The sequence below is a fragment of the Coregonus lavaretus genome (genome assembly GCF_964263955.1).
Source record: "Coregonus lavaretus genome assembly, contig: SUPER_35_unloc_1, whole genome shotgun sequence".
NCBI classification, from domain to species: Eukaryota; Metazoa; Chordata; class Actinopteri; order Salmoniformes; family Salmonidae; genus Coregonus; species Coregonus lavaretus.
Genome location: NW_028167181.1, coordinates 549,807 through 566,848, shown reverse-complemented (window position 1 = coordinate 566,848; position 17,042 = coordinate 549,807). Strand labels below are relative to the sequence as shown.

The 17,042-nt window shown below is 43.8% G+C and overlaps 1 protein-coding gene across 1 annotated transcript in view; it reads left to right on the top strand.

Annotated features, from left to right (window-relative positions):
- Positions 1 to 681: 681 nt before the first annotated feature.
- The window catches only part of LOC311109950 (vascular endothelial growth factor C-like), a gene marked incomplete at its 5' end in the record, with an annotated part of 31,608 nt that continues 15,247 nt past the window's right edge, over positions 682 to 17,042 (top strand). Inside the window, 2 exons of the mRNA XM_084188467.1 lie at positions 682 to 708; positions 3,500 to 3,639. Coding sequence (XP_084044593.1) covers positions 682 to 708; positions 3,500 to 3,639 — 167 coding nt within the window. The remainder of the gene's footprint in view (positions 709 to 3,499; positions 3,640 to 17,042) is intronic.

Sequence of the window (17,042 nt, the reverse complement as noted above, 5' to 3'; positions counted from 1 at the left end):
CTGTAGGCCTACTGTTAGGTTCCCACTACCAGAACTAATGGCCAATCTAAAGCCTCTCCAGTTACCTCTTATCTGGCTTTATTCCCACCTGAGCCCAGACAATGTGCAGGCTCAGTGGATTGTAAATGCCTCAATGACAGGGCCGGGAGTCAGACAGATTGACTCGCTGAATAGTTAGGATGAACTATATATAAACTAAATTTATATATACATTTATTTCCTATGCCCTCAATGAACTATTCTGCAGGTACAGTATGAGTGTTCTTTAAGACAGCTCTTTGGTAGTGCTCACTTCCTTTCCCCCGATGTGAGAGTAGAGTCCATTGTCAGGTACAGTACATCAAGACGCCTTAAGGAATCTCTTTCATGTACGTTGCCAGCCTAATGAGGGGTTAGTGTGTTGTCTTTAGAGCGGTGGGGTGGATGTGTGATGCGGTGTAAGTGCGTAAGCAGGGCTGTAAGGAGCCGGGAGTGGATGGAAAGGAGTGGCGGGTAGGGGAAGGTAGGGAAGCACCCCTCCCTGTCACCAGGGAGGACAGATCATCCCATTAATACAGTATTTCTGGTATTCCCCTCACTTATAAACCATTCCCAATCTCGTCAATGTATTGGGATAAGGGTTGCAGTATTTACTGCGGGTGCACGTGTCAGGTTTTAGCGGTTTCTTAAAAGGAAGCTGGAATGGCCTCTGCCAAAGCCCATGTCAAGGTGCTGAGACTAATCAGACTGGGATGCCTTGGTAACGTCTGCCAGGAGGAGGATCGGGGTGATTGCTTAGGTCAGTTTTAATCATCCTAAAGGGCTATAGTCCTCATTGAGTGGTCTATTATTTTATTGAGTGAATGTGGACTGACTTGTTTTATTGAAGGGAAGAAAAGTCTGTTTAAAAGAGTCTGGATTCAAGTCACTAAGACTTTTGTTTGCTATTCATGCTTTGGGGCCAATGGCCATTCACAGACTCACTCTCAAGAACTGCTTGAGTCTACTCCATTCCTCCCTAAAACTCTATGCGGCCCTAGAACTGAGTAACCTCAAAGAATAGTGTTGAATTGATCAAGGCATGATACAGAAAGCTCCTGCAGACACTAATAAAAACAAGCTCCCTTGCCTCATTCCCTCTTTTGTTGCTGCTATCCACTCCACTTCAATGGTGTATATAGTTGGGGTTAGAGAGTTTATACACAGTGTGGTTGTGTGTTAGCGGTCTGTGGATTTAGAGTTGCACAACATGCCCCATTCTTAGCCTCACTTATCTGGTTGTTTTTAGATTTAATCTTCAGCCTTCAAATGATCCTGACTAGAATGCTGCAAAGAAACTATGGCAAAAGGTTGATCATCATGTTTGGTTGCGCCGTGACATCAACTAGACAAATACAGGTTCTACAAAGTACTATGATGTAGATAGTAGGTATGAGCTGGAAGTAGAGGCCTAAGCATTATTGTTCACTAGTTTACTCCAAGTAGGGAAAGGGTAGTGGGGTTGGAAAGTAATAAAGGGGAATATATATATATTTTTAAAGGATATGTATGTGTATGTATGTATGTATGTATGTATGTGTGTGTGTATGTGTGTATATGTGTATATATATGTGTGTATGTATATATCCATGTATATATACAGTGGGGAGAACAAGTATTTGATACACTGGCGATTTTGCAGGTTTTCCTACTTACAAAGCATGTAGAGGTCTGTATTTTTATCATAGGTACACTTCAACTGTGAGAGATGGAATCTAAAACAAAAATCCAGAAAATCACATGATGTATGATTTTTAAGTAATTAATTTGCATTTTATTGCATGACATAAGTATTTGATCACCTACCAACCAGTAAGAATTCCAGCTCTCACAGACCTGTTAATTTTTCTTTAAGAAGCCCTCCTGTTCTCCTCATTACCCTCCTGTTCTACTCATTACCTGTATTAACTGCACCTGTTTGAACTCGTTACCTGTATAAAAGACACCTGTCCACACACTCAATCAAACAGACTCCAACCTCTCCACAATGGCCAAGACCAGAGAGCTATGTAAGGACATCAGGGATACAATTGTAGACCTGCACAAGGCTGGGATGGGCTACAGGACAATAGGCAAGCAGCTTGGTGAGAAGGCAACAACTGTTGGCGCAATTATTAGAAAATGGAAGAAGTTCAAGATGACGGTCAATCACCCTCGGTCTGGGGCTCCATGCAAGATCTCACCTCGTGGGGTATCAATGATCATGAGGAAGGTGAGGGATCAGCCCAGAACTACACGGCAGGACCTGGTCAATGACCTGAAGAGAGCTGGGACCACAGTCTCAAAGAAAACCATTAGTAACACACTACGCCGTCATGGATTAAAATCCTGCAGCGCACGCAAGGTCCCCCTGCTCAAGCCAGCGCATGTCCAGGCCCGTCTGAAGTTTGCCAATGACCATGTGGATGATCCAGAGGAGGAATGGGAGAAGGTCATGTGGTCTGATGAGACAAAAATAGAGCTTTTTGGTCTAAACTCCACTCGCCGTGTTTGGAGGAAGAAGAAGGATGAGTACAACCCCAAGAACACCATCCCAACCGTGAAGCATGGAGGTGGAAACATCATTCTTTGGGGATGCTTTTCTGCAAAGGGGACAGGACGACTGCACCGTATTGAGGGGAGGATGGATGGGTCCATGTATCGCGAGATCTTGGCCAACAACCTCCTTCCCTTAGTAAGAGCATTGAAGATGGGTCGTGGCTGGGTCTTCCAGCATGACAACGACCCGAAACACACAGCCAGGGCAACTAAGGAGTGGCTCCGTAAGAAGCATCTCAAGGTCCTGGAGAGGCCTAGCCAGTCTCCAGACCTGAACCCAATAGAAAATCTTTGGAGGGAGCTGAAAGTCCGTATTGCCCAGCTACAGCCCCGAAACCTGAAGGATCTGGAGAAGGTCTGTATGGAGGAGTGGGCCAAAATCCCTGCTGCAGTGTGTGCAAACCTGGTCAAGACCTACAGGAAACGTATGATCTCTGTAATTGCAAACAAAGGTTTCTGGACCAAATATTAAGTTCTGCTTTTCTGATGTATCAAATACTTATGTCATGCAATAAAATGCAAATTAATTACTTAAAAATCATATCATGTGATTTTCTGGATTTTTGTTTTAGATTCCGTCTCTCACAGTTGAAGTGTACCTATGATAAAAATTACAGACCTCTACATGCTTTGTAAGTAGGAAAACCTGCAAAATCGGCAGTGTATCAAATACTTGTTCTCCCCACTGTATATATATAAACATATATAAACATGGAGGATTGGAAGTAATACAGACAATTACATTGATGGAAGTTACAATCTATCTGCAATATTAAGCTGATCTACCCCCAAATAGATTGAAAAAAAAAGAAAAAAAAGAGTACTATGATCTCTGTCAGTAGCTTGATAATTGGGTTTTTTCACAGTTATGTTGACTGAAGAAAACTGTCTAAAAGTCCTACTATCTGTTACTTGACTCATCTTCACTCTCTGTTTCTCCTAGCTGTTTGAAATCACAGTTCCCATCACGCAAATGACCAAGCCAGTGACTATCAGCTTTGCCAACCACACTGTGTGCCGCTGTCTGTCCAAACTGGACGTCTACAGACAAGTACACTCCATCATACGACGATCTCTACCAGAGTAAGTGTTCCTTTTCTTAATCCAGTCCACTAACTTAGCTATGTTGATCTGCTCCTACCTCTATAGGAGTTAGCGATAGTAGTAATAGTAGGAGTAGTTCAGTAAAGTATCTTCTCTGCAATATATAGGCCTCTTTAAGTGCCCTTTTTGGGGATTCTTAATCCAGTCTATCCATTGTGTTTTTCTGTCCAATGCAGTGGTTCCGTTGAAGTAACTGCTAAAAGCATTATAACAGATATCTGTCACAGGGACTTTTGCAAATGCCCAGAAAGTGAGAAGGAAGCATTGCCCACCACAGGACAGGAAGTACACTTCAAGAACAGTTTGCAAGATGTTGCGGATGTATTTAAGCCTGCAGAAAGCTCGCTCTCGTACCAAGAAACTTAGGATAGCGTCTCCGCTGTCAGCATGCTAACCAAAAATCCCCAGTTCCAACACATTTGCTCAGTTTTTCCAGTCAGTTTCTGGATTCTGGTTCTCTTTATTGGGAGTATATGTGGCGAAAAGGTTGTGTATGTTTTGGATACAATGGGAGGTTGCCTTGTGTTGTACAGCAACAGTATTTTCCCTTGAAAGGATATAGAGGTTCATATTGGCCAATTTAGTGTGGACACCTATTGTTCCTGTGCTGTGAAGGCTTCCTGTCAGTGTGTTGATATTGGAGGTGTTACTACAGGAAATCCCAGCAGTGAACCTTGATTAACTTTCCATCTAGGCAGGGCAGTGCACTGTGGAGCATTATGGACTGAGTCCATAATCACTACGTGGAGTGAGGACAGTTAAATGGATGGTGTTTCTGTCATCAGACCTGAAAGCACTTTGACATAATTAGAGTTAGTGTCATTGCCTCCATCATACACACACCTGTGCAGCACCCACTTGGGTGATGCGAAGATGAGATGTTGCTACTTCTGCAGTGAACGTCCCACCTTACCTTATGAAAACGACAGTATATTGTGAGCAAGAGGTTACACAGGAGCTGTATCTACAGACAGATTCTCATTTTGTCTGTGTGCTGTGTTTACGTCAGAGGAGTAGAGGAGTGTAGACTTGGCCCCGCACCCGAACCCCCAGCCCGGCACCCAGTCTCACGCCACCACATGTACTTTACATTAAGCCGGGGTTTACATACAGTTCTGGGAGCGCTAGGAGCGCTAGGAGGGTGTTTACTGTTTAGCTTAATCAGAACAAGTCGGGGGACAATATTGCTTCCAGAGCCTCAACCAGACTTAGATCAGCCTCTTCTACATTAGGGTATATGTAGCTAGAGGTTTTCCACACAGCAGTAGCAGTAGCAGTAGTAGTAGTAGTAGGAGTATCAGTAGCAGTAACAGCAATAGTAGTAGTAGGAGTATCAGTAGCAGTAGTAGCACTAACAGTAGTTGTAGTAGTTGTAGCAGCAGTAGCACTAGCAGTAGTAGTAGTAGTAGTAGTAGCAACAGTAGCAAGTTGCAGCAGTAGCAGTAACAGCAGTAGTTGTAGCTGGAGTAGTAGCAGTAGTAGTAGCAGCAGTAGCAGCAGTAGCAGCAGCAGTAGTAATAGCAGCAGTAGCACTAGCAGTAGTAGTAGTAGTAGTAGCAGTAGCAAGTTGCAGCAGTAGCAGTAACAGCAGTAGTTGTAGCTGCAGTAGCAGCAGTAGCAGCAGCAGTAGAAGTAGTAGTAGCAGCAGTAGCAGCAGCAGCAGTAGCAGTAGTAGTAGCAGCAGTAGCAGCAGTAGTAGATGCAGTAGTAACAGTAGCAGTAGCAGCAGTAGAAGTAGCAGTAGCAGTAGCAGTAACAGTGGTGATATATGGAGCAGCAGGGTGGGGACGGCCTGTCAACGCCCCAGGGAGAGGAGAGCAAGACCAAGGCTGCGCAAGCAAGCAAACAGGCTGAAGAGCAACACTCCATAAACACTTAGAATTTACTATAGACAATGAGCTCATAGCTGACCAGGGATAAGGGAAAACTCGGGCCCTATGTATAACTCTGGAGCCTACGTATAATCAACAAGGACCCAGAGTTTGACCTGTTTCAGTCCACGTGTTCAGGAAAAACTCCTCGCCCTAAATTGAATGGCTAATTTCAAACCTAAATAAGAAACTGTACACCAACCGACGTATTCACTGGCCTTGCCATGTCAAGTACTGTCAATTCATAGTCTCTAAAGTGACACAATGTTTAGATCAATTGTTGAATAATTATGTTGGTGGGATAAATTCTCTGTAAGTCTCATACAAGTCTTAGTATACTAACAAGGGATCTTGCTCTCTATTTCTGCTCGGTATTGCGCTGTTACAGTTCGACTAGTGTAAATGTTTATTGCCCTTGTGTCAGCCCCACAGACTGAAGGATTAGCCTTTTGCCCGTTCTCGACATGCGCCGGCATGCCGAGAAATGACTCATTTCCCAACGAGAAAAACTCTCCTGCAGCAATGCAATGGCAATTGGAACACCATTGATCTGTAAACCTTAATGTTCTCCATGTCCTAAAGCTGTGGTGTTGTTGTGACCGACCAGGGAGGACAGTATTGCCAAGAGAGAGCTGCAGATCGATCCCAGATGAGAGGCCTGCCACGGCCAGGTCCAGGATTACGTTCCAAATGGCACCCTATTCCCTGTATAGTGCTCTACTTTTGACCAGGGCCCATAGGGAATAGGGTGCCATTTGGGATGCAGACCAGAGGTCCAGGTCACGACTACCTGGCTGAAAGATCTATGGCAGGATGTGAGCCGTGCTACAACAAGGCTGTTTCTCACTAGCCGTGTCATAGGGGCCAGTCGATAGGATAGGTTGAAACACGATGAATTACAATAAAGGTGACTGAGTGTTTTGGGAAAGTTTACTCATGGTATAATGCTTGAGTTCAATAGTAATGTTTACCAATGTGTGATTAATGGATATAATCTTACATGACGTGACTAATTGAAATGCCTGGTCATTGTGTTTTCAGTCAATTTACCTTGGAAAATAAGGGTAAAATTAAATTAAATACATATAAAATTATGGAATAAAGGTCTTATTTCAGAGGAGAGGAAGTTGACAAATGATCAGCGTTCGTCCCCTAAGACACTGAGTTGGTCCTAGAGAACTATCAGAACTATCCTTCCAGAGAGAGTCAGCGAACCTGTTTATTATTATGTGATATTTTACTACAGTATTTTTCTGCCTGCTCCTCTGTCAGAGGGATTTTCAATAGCAGGAGTGAGGGGGGGGGGGGGGGGGGGGGGGGGGGGAATGCATCATTCCTCAGCGAGTGATCTGCTCTCTCTCTCACACATCGGCAGGCTTCGCTCAGCTCCTCGTGTAAGAAAAAGCAGATGTGTTCCTACGGCGACCAGAACTTTTTTCTGCTGGGATACATCCCAAATGGCACCCTTTTTCCTTTATAGTGCACTACTTTTGACCAAGGCCCATTTGGCTCTGGTCAAAAGTAGTGCACTATATAGGGAATAGGGTGCCATTTGGGACGCATCCCTGGTGTTTTTCTTCTTTGCCTTGACACTAAGGGGTGTCTCTTTCCACCATTCCTCTCTGCCTGTAGCTTCAGTGGGGGTAAAGTTACATAGCAGCAACAGTTTATGTTCTGATTGCGGATATAGAGGCATTAAAGCTGTATATAACATCTAGAAGTGACCTAATGGAGTCTAGTCTAGACCAATCCATCCCCAGAATTATTACGGATTACAGAAATAGTACCAAATTAAGCTGTGAGGGCTAATGATAATTGATTAGTTTGGGCTGTGGATTCAGCTAGCTGCTAAAGACTTAAACAGACCCGTGGGTCCAATGGTAGAGCTTTGATCTTTCTCTGGTCGGTTTCTCTGCAGTTCTTTTCCATGGACCTTTACTCTTTACTGTTGTGAATGCTCAGGACACCCAGACCATTACAAGCACAGGTCTCTCAACATGTGTACGGACCTCACCTATGGATGGAAATACATATCAGTGGAAACATCATGAGGAGATGCTAAGGAATGGTAGTCTAATACATGAGTTGGCCGGTTCAGCTGTGATATAAATAGACACGTATCAAAACCTATGGAGAATGCGGTTGTCCGAATGGCAACATCTTGTGATCATATAGTCAGTAGGCTGCCAGCGTTAACACAAGGTGGTCTAACATTACTTATCAAGACCCAGGGCCAAGAAGTGCCAAGGAAGGAGCTCTCTGCCCTCACACATACAGTGGGGGAAAAAAGTATTTAGTCAGCCACCAATTGTGCAAGTTCTCCCACTTAAAAAGATGAGAGAGGCCTGTAATTTTCATCATAGGTACACGTCAACTATGACCGACAAAATGAGAAAAAAAAATCCAGAAAATCACATTGAAGGATTTTTAATGAATTTATTTGCAAATGATGGTGGAAAATAAGTATTTGGTCAATAACAAAAGTTTCTCAATACTTTGTTATATACCCTTTGTTGGCAATGACACAGGTCAAACGTTTTCTGTAAGTCTTCACAAGGTTTTCACACACTGTTGCTGGTATTTTGGCCCATTCCTCCATGCAGATCTCCTCTAGAGCAGTGATGTTTTGGGGCTGTCGCTGGGCAACACAGACTTTCAACTCCCTCCAAAGATTTTCTATGGGGTTGAGATCTGGAGACTGGCTAGGCCACTCCAGGACCTTGAAATGCTTCTTACGAAGCCACTCCTTTGTTGCCCGGGCGGTGTGTTTGGGATCATTGTCATGCTGAAAGACCCAGCCACGTTTCATCTTCAATGCCCTTACTGATGGAAGGAGGTTTTCACTCAAAATCTCACGATAGATGGCCCCATTCATTCTTTCCTTTACACGGATCAGTCGTCCTGGTCCCTTTGCAGAAAAACAGCCCCAAAGCATGATGTTTCCACCCCCATGCTTCATAGTAGGTATGGTGTTCTTTGGATGCAACTCAGCATTCTTTGTCCTTCAAACACGACGAGTTGAGTTTTTACCAAAAAGTTATATTTTGGTTTCATCTGACCATATGACATTCTCCCAATCCTCTTCTGGATCATCCAAATGCACTCTAGCAAATTTCAGACGGGCCTGGACATGTACTGTCTTAAGCAGGGGGACACGTCTAGCACTGCAGGATTTGAGTCCCTGGCGGCGTAGTGTGTTACTGATGGTAGGCTTTGTTACTTTGGTCCCAGCTCTCTGCAGGTCATTCACTAGGTCCCCCCGTGTGGTTCTGGGATTTTTGCTCACCGTTCTTGTGATCATTTTGACCCCACGGGGTGAGATCTTGAGTGGAGCCCCAGATCGAGGGAGATTATCAGTGGTCTTGTATGTCTTCCATTTCCTACTAATTGCTCCCACAGTTGATTTCTTCAAACCAAGATGCTTACCTATTGCAGATTCAGTCTTCCCAGCCTGGTGCAGATCTACTATTTTGTTTCTGGTGTCCTTTGACAGCTCTTTGGTCTTGGCCATAGTGGAGTTTGGAGTGTGACTGCTTGAGGTTGTGGACAGGTGTCTTTTATACTGATAACAAGTTCAAACAGGTGCCATTAATACAGGTAACGAGTGGAGGACAGAGGAGCCTCTTAAATAAGAAGTTACAGGTCTGTGAGAGCTAGAAATCTTGCTTGTTTGTAGGTGACCAAATACTTATTTTCCACCATAATTTGCAAATAAATTCATAAAAAATCCTACAATGTGATTTTCTGGATTTTTTTTCCTCAATTTGTCTGTCATAGTTGACGTGCACCTATGATGAAAATTACAGGCAGGCCTCTCTCATCTTTTAAAGTGGGAGAACTTGCACAATTGGTGGCTGACTAAATACTTTTTTTCCCCACTGTACTGGACATAATAAACCATTAGAGAGATGAGCTACTCTTCAGAGTGAAGAGAAATGCTTTCAACTTGAGAGTGTAAGGTCATCCCAATTCCTCAAATGTGAAATATTAGAGTGTGTTATCCATATCTGTTCTCAGGCAGCTACCGCGGTGAGGTGAAAAGACTGGTAATAATTACAGGTTTTGTGAGTTACTCACAGGCGTAATGAAAAAATCTCTCTCTGGGATATCATAGGATAAACAGTTAGCCATTAGCCGAGCGAGAGGAACGAGGGGGAGCTCAAAGTGCATCCAATCCGTTACCTAAGATGACATTTATCCTGCCGTGCTGCTGTCAGTCAGTCAGTCGGTGGAAGAAAACCTCAGTGCCAGTAAAACGCTTGATGTCAAGAGACGCAGTACAGATGTGCTGCTAAAGCTTTCTGTTTTCTCAAATTTTAAAAGATAAATACTGTGGCTTGCGAAAGTATTCACCCCCCTTGGCATTTTTCCTATTTTGTTGCCTTACAACCTGGAATTAAAATTACTTTTTTGGGGGTTCCTATCATTTGATTTACACAACATGCCTACCACTTTGAAGATACAAATGATTTATTATTGTGAAACAAACAAGAAATAAGACAAAAAAACAGAACTTGAGTGTGCATAACTATTCACCCCCCCCAAAGTCAATACTCTGTAGAGCCACCTTTTGCAGCAATTACAGCTGCAAGTCTCTTGGGGTATGTCTCTATAAGCTTGGCACATCTAGCCACTGGGATTTTTGCCCATTCTTCAAGGCAAAACTGCTCCAGCTCCTTCAAGTTGGATGGGTTCCGCTGGTGTACAGCAATCTTTAAGCCATACCACAGATTCTCAATTGGATTGAGGTCTGGGCTTTGACTAGGCCATTCCAAGACATTTTAATGTTTCCCCTTAAACCACTCAAGTGTTGCTTTAGAAGTATGGTAAGGGTCATTGTCCTGCTGGAAGGTGAACCTCAGTCCCAGTCTCAAAACTCTGGAACACTGAAACAGGTTTCCCTCAAGAATTTCACTATATTTAGTGCCATCCATCATTCCTTCAATTCTGACCAGTTTCCCAGTCCTTGCCGATAAATAACATCTCCACAGCATGATGCTGCCACCACCATGCTTCACTGTGGGGATGGTGTTCTCTGGGTGATGAGAGGTGTTGGGTTTGCGCCAGACATAGCGTTTTCCTTGATGGCCAAAAGCTCAATTATAGTCTCATTTGACCAGAGCACCTTCTTCCATATGTTTGGGGAATCTCCCACATGGCTTTTGGCGAACACCAAAGGTGTTTGCTTATTTTTTTCTTTAAGCAATGGCTTTTTTTTCTGGCCACTCTTCTGTAAAGCCCAGCTCTGTGGAGTGTACAGCTTAAAGTGGTCCTATGGACAGATACTCCAATTTCCGCTGTGGAGCTTTGCAGCTCCTTCAGGGTTATCTTTGGTGTCTTTGTTGCCTCTCTGATTAATGCTGGCCTTGCTTGGTCCGTGAGTTTTGGTGGGAGGCCCTCTCTTGGCAGGTTTGTTGTGGTGCCATATTCTTTCAATTTTTTAATAATGGATTTAATGGTGCTCCGTGGGATGTTCAAAGTTTGGGATATTTTTTTATAACCCAACCCTGATCTGTACTTCTCCACAACTTTGTCCCTGACCTGTTTGGAGAGCTCCTTGGTCTTCATGGTGCCGCTTGCTTGGTGGTGCCTCTTGCTTAGTGGTGTTGCAGACTCTGGGGCCTTTCAGAACATGTGTATATATACTGAGATCATGTGACACTTAGATTGCATACAGGTGGACTTTATTTAACTAATTATGTGACTTCTGTATGTAATTGGTTGCACCAGATCTTATATAGGGCCTTCATAGCGAAGGGGGTGAATACATACGCACGCACCACTTTTCCGTTACTTATTTTTTAGAATTTTTTTAAACAAGTTATTTTTTTCATTTCACTTCACCAATTTGGACTGTTTTGTGTATGTCCATTACATGACATCCAAATAAAAATCAATTTAAATTACAGGTTGTAATGCAACAAAATAGGAAAAACGCCAAGGGGGATGAATACTTTTGCAAGGCACTGTATCTTTGCTTGAGCTTGAGTAGATGTGGGTAAAATGTTGAGTGAAGCTAGTCTTTCGACTCTGAAAGATGAAGGTTTTTTGCAACTGATGCATAGCTAGTTTTACAGATGAACATTTAATGGGGGACCTATTCAAGAAGAGGACGTTTGGCATATGGAATGTTGACGCGCATACTCTGTAGACCTGTGCCATAAATTGGAGCAGGAAAGGACATTACAGCAGGTAACGGCAAGACGGCAGAGCTATAATATATAACATTATGTACAGTGATGCTCTATATCACCAGATACATTTACCGTCAGAAAAACTACTAAATCAGGTGGATACCTCATCTAACGCACATAGTCTACCTTCTATCGTATGTACACGGTTATTATTTATTTCAATTCATCACATTCCAGGGGAGGCCCTGTACATACCAATCCATTCCTCATAGGAAATATAGACAGTACTTGATTTGGTATATGAATCAAAACAACACATACCAAGAGAGGCCTGCACATTCCACATACAAATCCCATCGTGATATGAATTATAGACAGTAGTTGTACTATATTAATCAAATCACATGCAGCAAAGTTTCCCGGCTGCAGTAGAACTAACATGTTCTTGGGATTACCACAGCCTTTGTAATATCAAGGTGGTGACACCTTGGCTGTCTAAACGGACACGTCTGTTGTGTGTTATGAAAGGTGCACGTGTTATTAATCAGATTACGTGTCTTCCTCCGAAGCCACAAACATGTCAGGAGAGTGCGTTACTTTCCTTCTTTTTCATCCACTTGGAATGTGTTGTCTGTTTAAGCCACTGCATGTATGGTAATTGGAAGCACATTGACAATCCCTCGAACGTGTAGAGCTGCCAATGAGCCGTTTCATGGCAACTTCAGCAATTTGTTTTATTTCAAATAAATAGTTGAAAGGGTATGTTTCTGTTTTGCGTAGATAATCAACGCAAAACTTTAATTAAGCCAACATCTGTTTGCATTGTTGCATTTGAAACTAATGCTTTTGTGAATTCAAAGCAGTTATTTTTTTCTGAAGTGCTCTAACCACTAACTGTAATTTGTTATCAGGTCGACTAAGCTCATGGATGCTTACTGTGAGCTGCACACCAATAGTGGAATGTCCCAGATATGTTTTCGGAGGTTCAGAGGTTCTGACCTCAAAGAGGCCTGACTAATTTTGTTATTGCCAGGATTTCCATAATAAAAGCGCCCGCCCATCCCCCTTACTCATCACCCCAACACCCTCTGATGACAGAATGTTGTACCAGGGTCATACATCAGACAGGACCTCCATTTGAAGACAGGATGATCTTAGACCTGGGGAGAAGAAGGGGGGCATGAAGCCCGTGATATGGGGGAGGTGAAGGAGGCTTCATGCCTCCCAACCTGAGTCCCAGGTCTCCCTGACCGTCTGTGTCTGATAAACCCCTGACCGTGCCACTCATCTCACTCCCTCACCCCGTCACCCCCCGACAAAGGGGGCTCAATCAATCGCAGAAAGGGGGTAACCTTAGCTGTTACATCCGTCCACTTTCTCAGTTGTGGCTCGGTGCAAAGGTGAGGGGGTGCTCCTCGGAGCATGGATTGGAGGCATGGAGCGGAACATGGGTCCGGGTCCTCCTGTCCCTCATAGTGGACTCGTAGTCAGTCAGGCTGAGGCTGAACCCCTGAACCCCTACCTGCTGGGGCTGATATTGGGGTGATATTGGGGGTGAGGCCCTGGTCGTCCGTGGAGTTGCTTGCCATGACTGGACCACTTAAATCAAACTGCCAGAGCAGAGGGGGAGACGGAGGGGAGATGGAGATAGAGACTGTGGGGGAGACGGAGGTTGAGATGGAGGGGGAGAGTCATAAATCACTACCAGAGAAGGGTAAGACCTGCTTTTTCACTTCCAGGAGGAAACAAACGGTCTAGTTCCCCTGTCTGTCTGTTAGTTCACCTCTCGCAGGGCTCTTGTATGGTTGGCATTTCCTCAGGATAGAGTTATAGAAAAAGGGTATATTACTGAACCAGAGGCCCGTTTTTTAACAGTGGGTTTGCCCTTACGGATGCCTTTTCAACCGCACTAACTGTCTGAATGCACTGTAACACTTTAGTTATACAGTTGTACTGCACGTCGAATGAAGCCTTAGACCGGCATGCACTCACAGTACAGTGGCTAGTTACACAAGTGTGCGTTGAACGCAGCCTTATCAAACTGTTTAGGAATGTTCCGTGCTGGGGGTACTAGAGTTTGTTAGCATTTTTGCACCTAAACACATGAAGCTTCAAGTGTGAGTTCCAGGAGCTACAGTGGAAGCCATAGCTCTAAAACAGTACTTACCCTCGTGTGTAACATACCGGAAAGTAAATGCAATAATTCATTTTATACACGTCTTTTCTTTACCGTAAACTTCCCACCTGCTCCATTCGTATTCTCCACCCTCTTGAAAGGATTACAACAACGATCCCCCCATAGAGGCACTAAAGTGCTATTTGTTGGCTCTCTCTTAAGAGGCTGAATGGAGTTAGTGTGGTTCTCTTTTTATTGCATTTTCATTAGTGGTGATATACTCAGTCTGGCAGGAACTACTGACTAGAGTATACAGGTATATGTAATATCTCTGGTTCTCCGGAAATGTAGTATATTGTCTTTGGAGGTTGGTAAATGGAAAGAAGAAACTGCAGTGTATACAAAGAATCTGATAGTTGAACTAAATACTAATTCACTTCAATCCATTTTAACTGGATTTATAGGCGTTCTATTTTTGTATCAAAACACTTGCAGTTCTACTGCTGTTACATTCATGTGGGTCAGATGTTGCATAGCAACAATCATTTTCCATATAAAGTTAATATAAAGTTGACCTGTATTAAATGCACTCCACTGCATCTTCGATAGTACAAACATGTCCCATTTCAGTCCACAACTCCACCATGCTGAGAGCTAACCCTTTTCTTTCACAGCAGTTAAATCAGCCAGAATCAAGTTAATCTTGGTATGCGACTGTGCTTTCACTGGCCAGCGGTTGTATTGTAGCACGAGTCGTGCGTTTGTCTCAGAGCAAAAAGACAGATGGCTGGAGCTGACACTGGCTCTGATAAAGTCAGTGTGGGTCGGTTGCCAGTATGTGATTTCAACTGTATTCTCAGCATTGGTCTAGCCTAATGTGTAACGGTCTGAGAAATAACAAAGCACTGTGCTCCGAAATGGATGATATAATATAATATAATATAATATGCCATTTAGCAGACGCTTTTATCCAAAGCGACTTACAGTCATGTGTGCATAAATTTTTTGTGTATGGACACGTCAGACATGTCAAAAACAAAATAGATCCATATTGGTCTGGCAAGTGTCAGATGTGCTTGTGAAACACACTGTCCACGGTGGTCAATCATTTGGCTGATGTGTTTTGTCAATGGGAAGCCAATGGAAAGTGTGTGAGTAGTATATTATTGTGGAGGTTGTGAAAAACAGAGCCTGAGATGATCGCTGAACTCTGAGGGAGGGAGGGAGGGAGGGAGGGAGGGAGGGAGGGAGAGAGGGAGAGAGGGAGAGAGGGAGAGAGGAGAGAGGGAGAGAGAGAGAGAGAGAGAGGGAGAGAGAGAGAGAGAGAGAGAGAGAGAAGAGAGAGAGAGAGAGAGAGAGAGAGGAAGAGAGAGAGAGAGAGAGAGAGAGAGAGAGAGAGAGAGAGAGAGAGGAGAGAGAGAGAGAGAGAGAGAGATGAGAGAGAGAGAGAGATGAGAGAGAGAGAGAGAGAGAGAGAGAGAGAGAGAGAGAGAGAGAGAGAGAGAGAGAGAGAGAGAGAGAGAGAGAGAGAGGAGAGAGAGAGAGAGAGAGAGAGAGAGAGAGAGAGAGAGAGAGAGAGAGAGAGAGAGAGAGAGAGAGAGAGAGAGAGAGAGAGAGAGAGAGAGAGAGAGAGAGAGAGAGAGAGAGAGAGAGAGAGAGGTGACGTGCGTGCCAGCCTCACCATGTGCTTCGAGATAGAGCGGCAAAGTGTCTCAGACGTTTATTATTTTCACTTTCCTCCCCTAAATGATCATCCTCATTGACAGATCCAGTGGCGATAGAAGTGCCACATTCTAAAGTATTACTTCTGACCAGGAACTATGCAGTGTTTCATAATCAAAATGTTCACTACTAGGACGTGTAATGTGGAATGGAAGGAAGCTCTACAGTTCTAAGTTCATTGCTGTCCATTGATGTCTTCCCATGACTCCTCTCTCTTTGATGGTTGTTTGTCTAAACTCAGCCAATCAGCATCCCTCTTATCTTTAAGGGGACAGAAATGTTTCATGTCATCAGAGCCAATTGGCTTATTCACTCTCACGCTAGGATTAGATGTGCTGCTAACCCAACTTTGATGTGCTGGGTGGGTGTTGACAAAATAACCCTTAAAATAGCCCTATCAGTCCAGCCCTGTCACATTTTATCCAACAACCAAAACAACATCAAATGCTACAGTGGGGAAAAAAAGTATTTAGTCAGCCACCAATTGTGCAAGTTCTCCCACTTAAAAAGATGAGAGAGGAGTGTAATTTTCATCATAGGTACACGTCAACTATGACAGACAAATTGAGATTTTTTTTTCCAGAAAATAACATTGTAGGATTTTTTATGAATTTATTTGCAAATTATGGTGGAAAATAAGTATTTGGTCACCTACAAACAAGCAAGATTTCTGGCTCTCACAGACCTGTAACTTCTTCTTTAAGAGGCTCCTCTGTCCTCCACTCTTTACCTGTATTAATGGCACCTGTTTGAACTTGTTATCAGTATAAAAGACACCTGTCCACAACCGCAAACAGTCACACTCCAAACTCCACTATGGCCAAGACCAAAGAGCTGTCAAAGGACACCAGAAACAAAATTGTAGACCTGCACCAGGCTGGGAAGACTGAATCTGCAATAGGTAAGCAGCTTGGTTTGAAGAAATCAACTGTGGGAGCAATTATTAGGAAATGGAAGACATACAAGACCACTGATAATCTCCCTCGATCTGGGGCTCCACGCAAGATCTCACCCCGTGGGGTCAAAATGATCACAAGAACGGTGAGCAAAAATCCCAGAACCACACGGGGGGACCTAGTGAATGACCTGCAGAGAGCTGGGACCAAAGTAACAAAGCCTACCATCAGTAACACACTACGCTGCCAGGGACTCAAATCCTGCAGTGCCAGACGTGTCCCCCTGCTTAAGCCAGTACATGTCCAGGTCCATCTGAAGTTTGCTAGAGTGCATTTGGATGATCCAGAAGAGGATTGGGAGAATGTCATATGGTCAGATGAAACCAAAATATAACTTTTTGGTAAAAACTCAACTCGTCGTGTTTGGAGGACAAAGAATGCTGAGTTGCATCCAAAGAACACCATACCTACTGTGAAGCATGGGGGTGGAAACATCATGCTTTGGGGCTGTTTTTCTGCAAAGGGACCAGGACGACTGATCCGTGTAAAGGAAAGAAAGAATGGGGCCATGTATCGTGAGATTTTGAGTGAAAACCTCCTTCCATCAGCAAGGGCATTGAAGATGAAACGTGGCTGGGTCTTT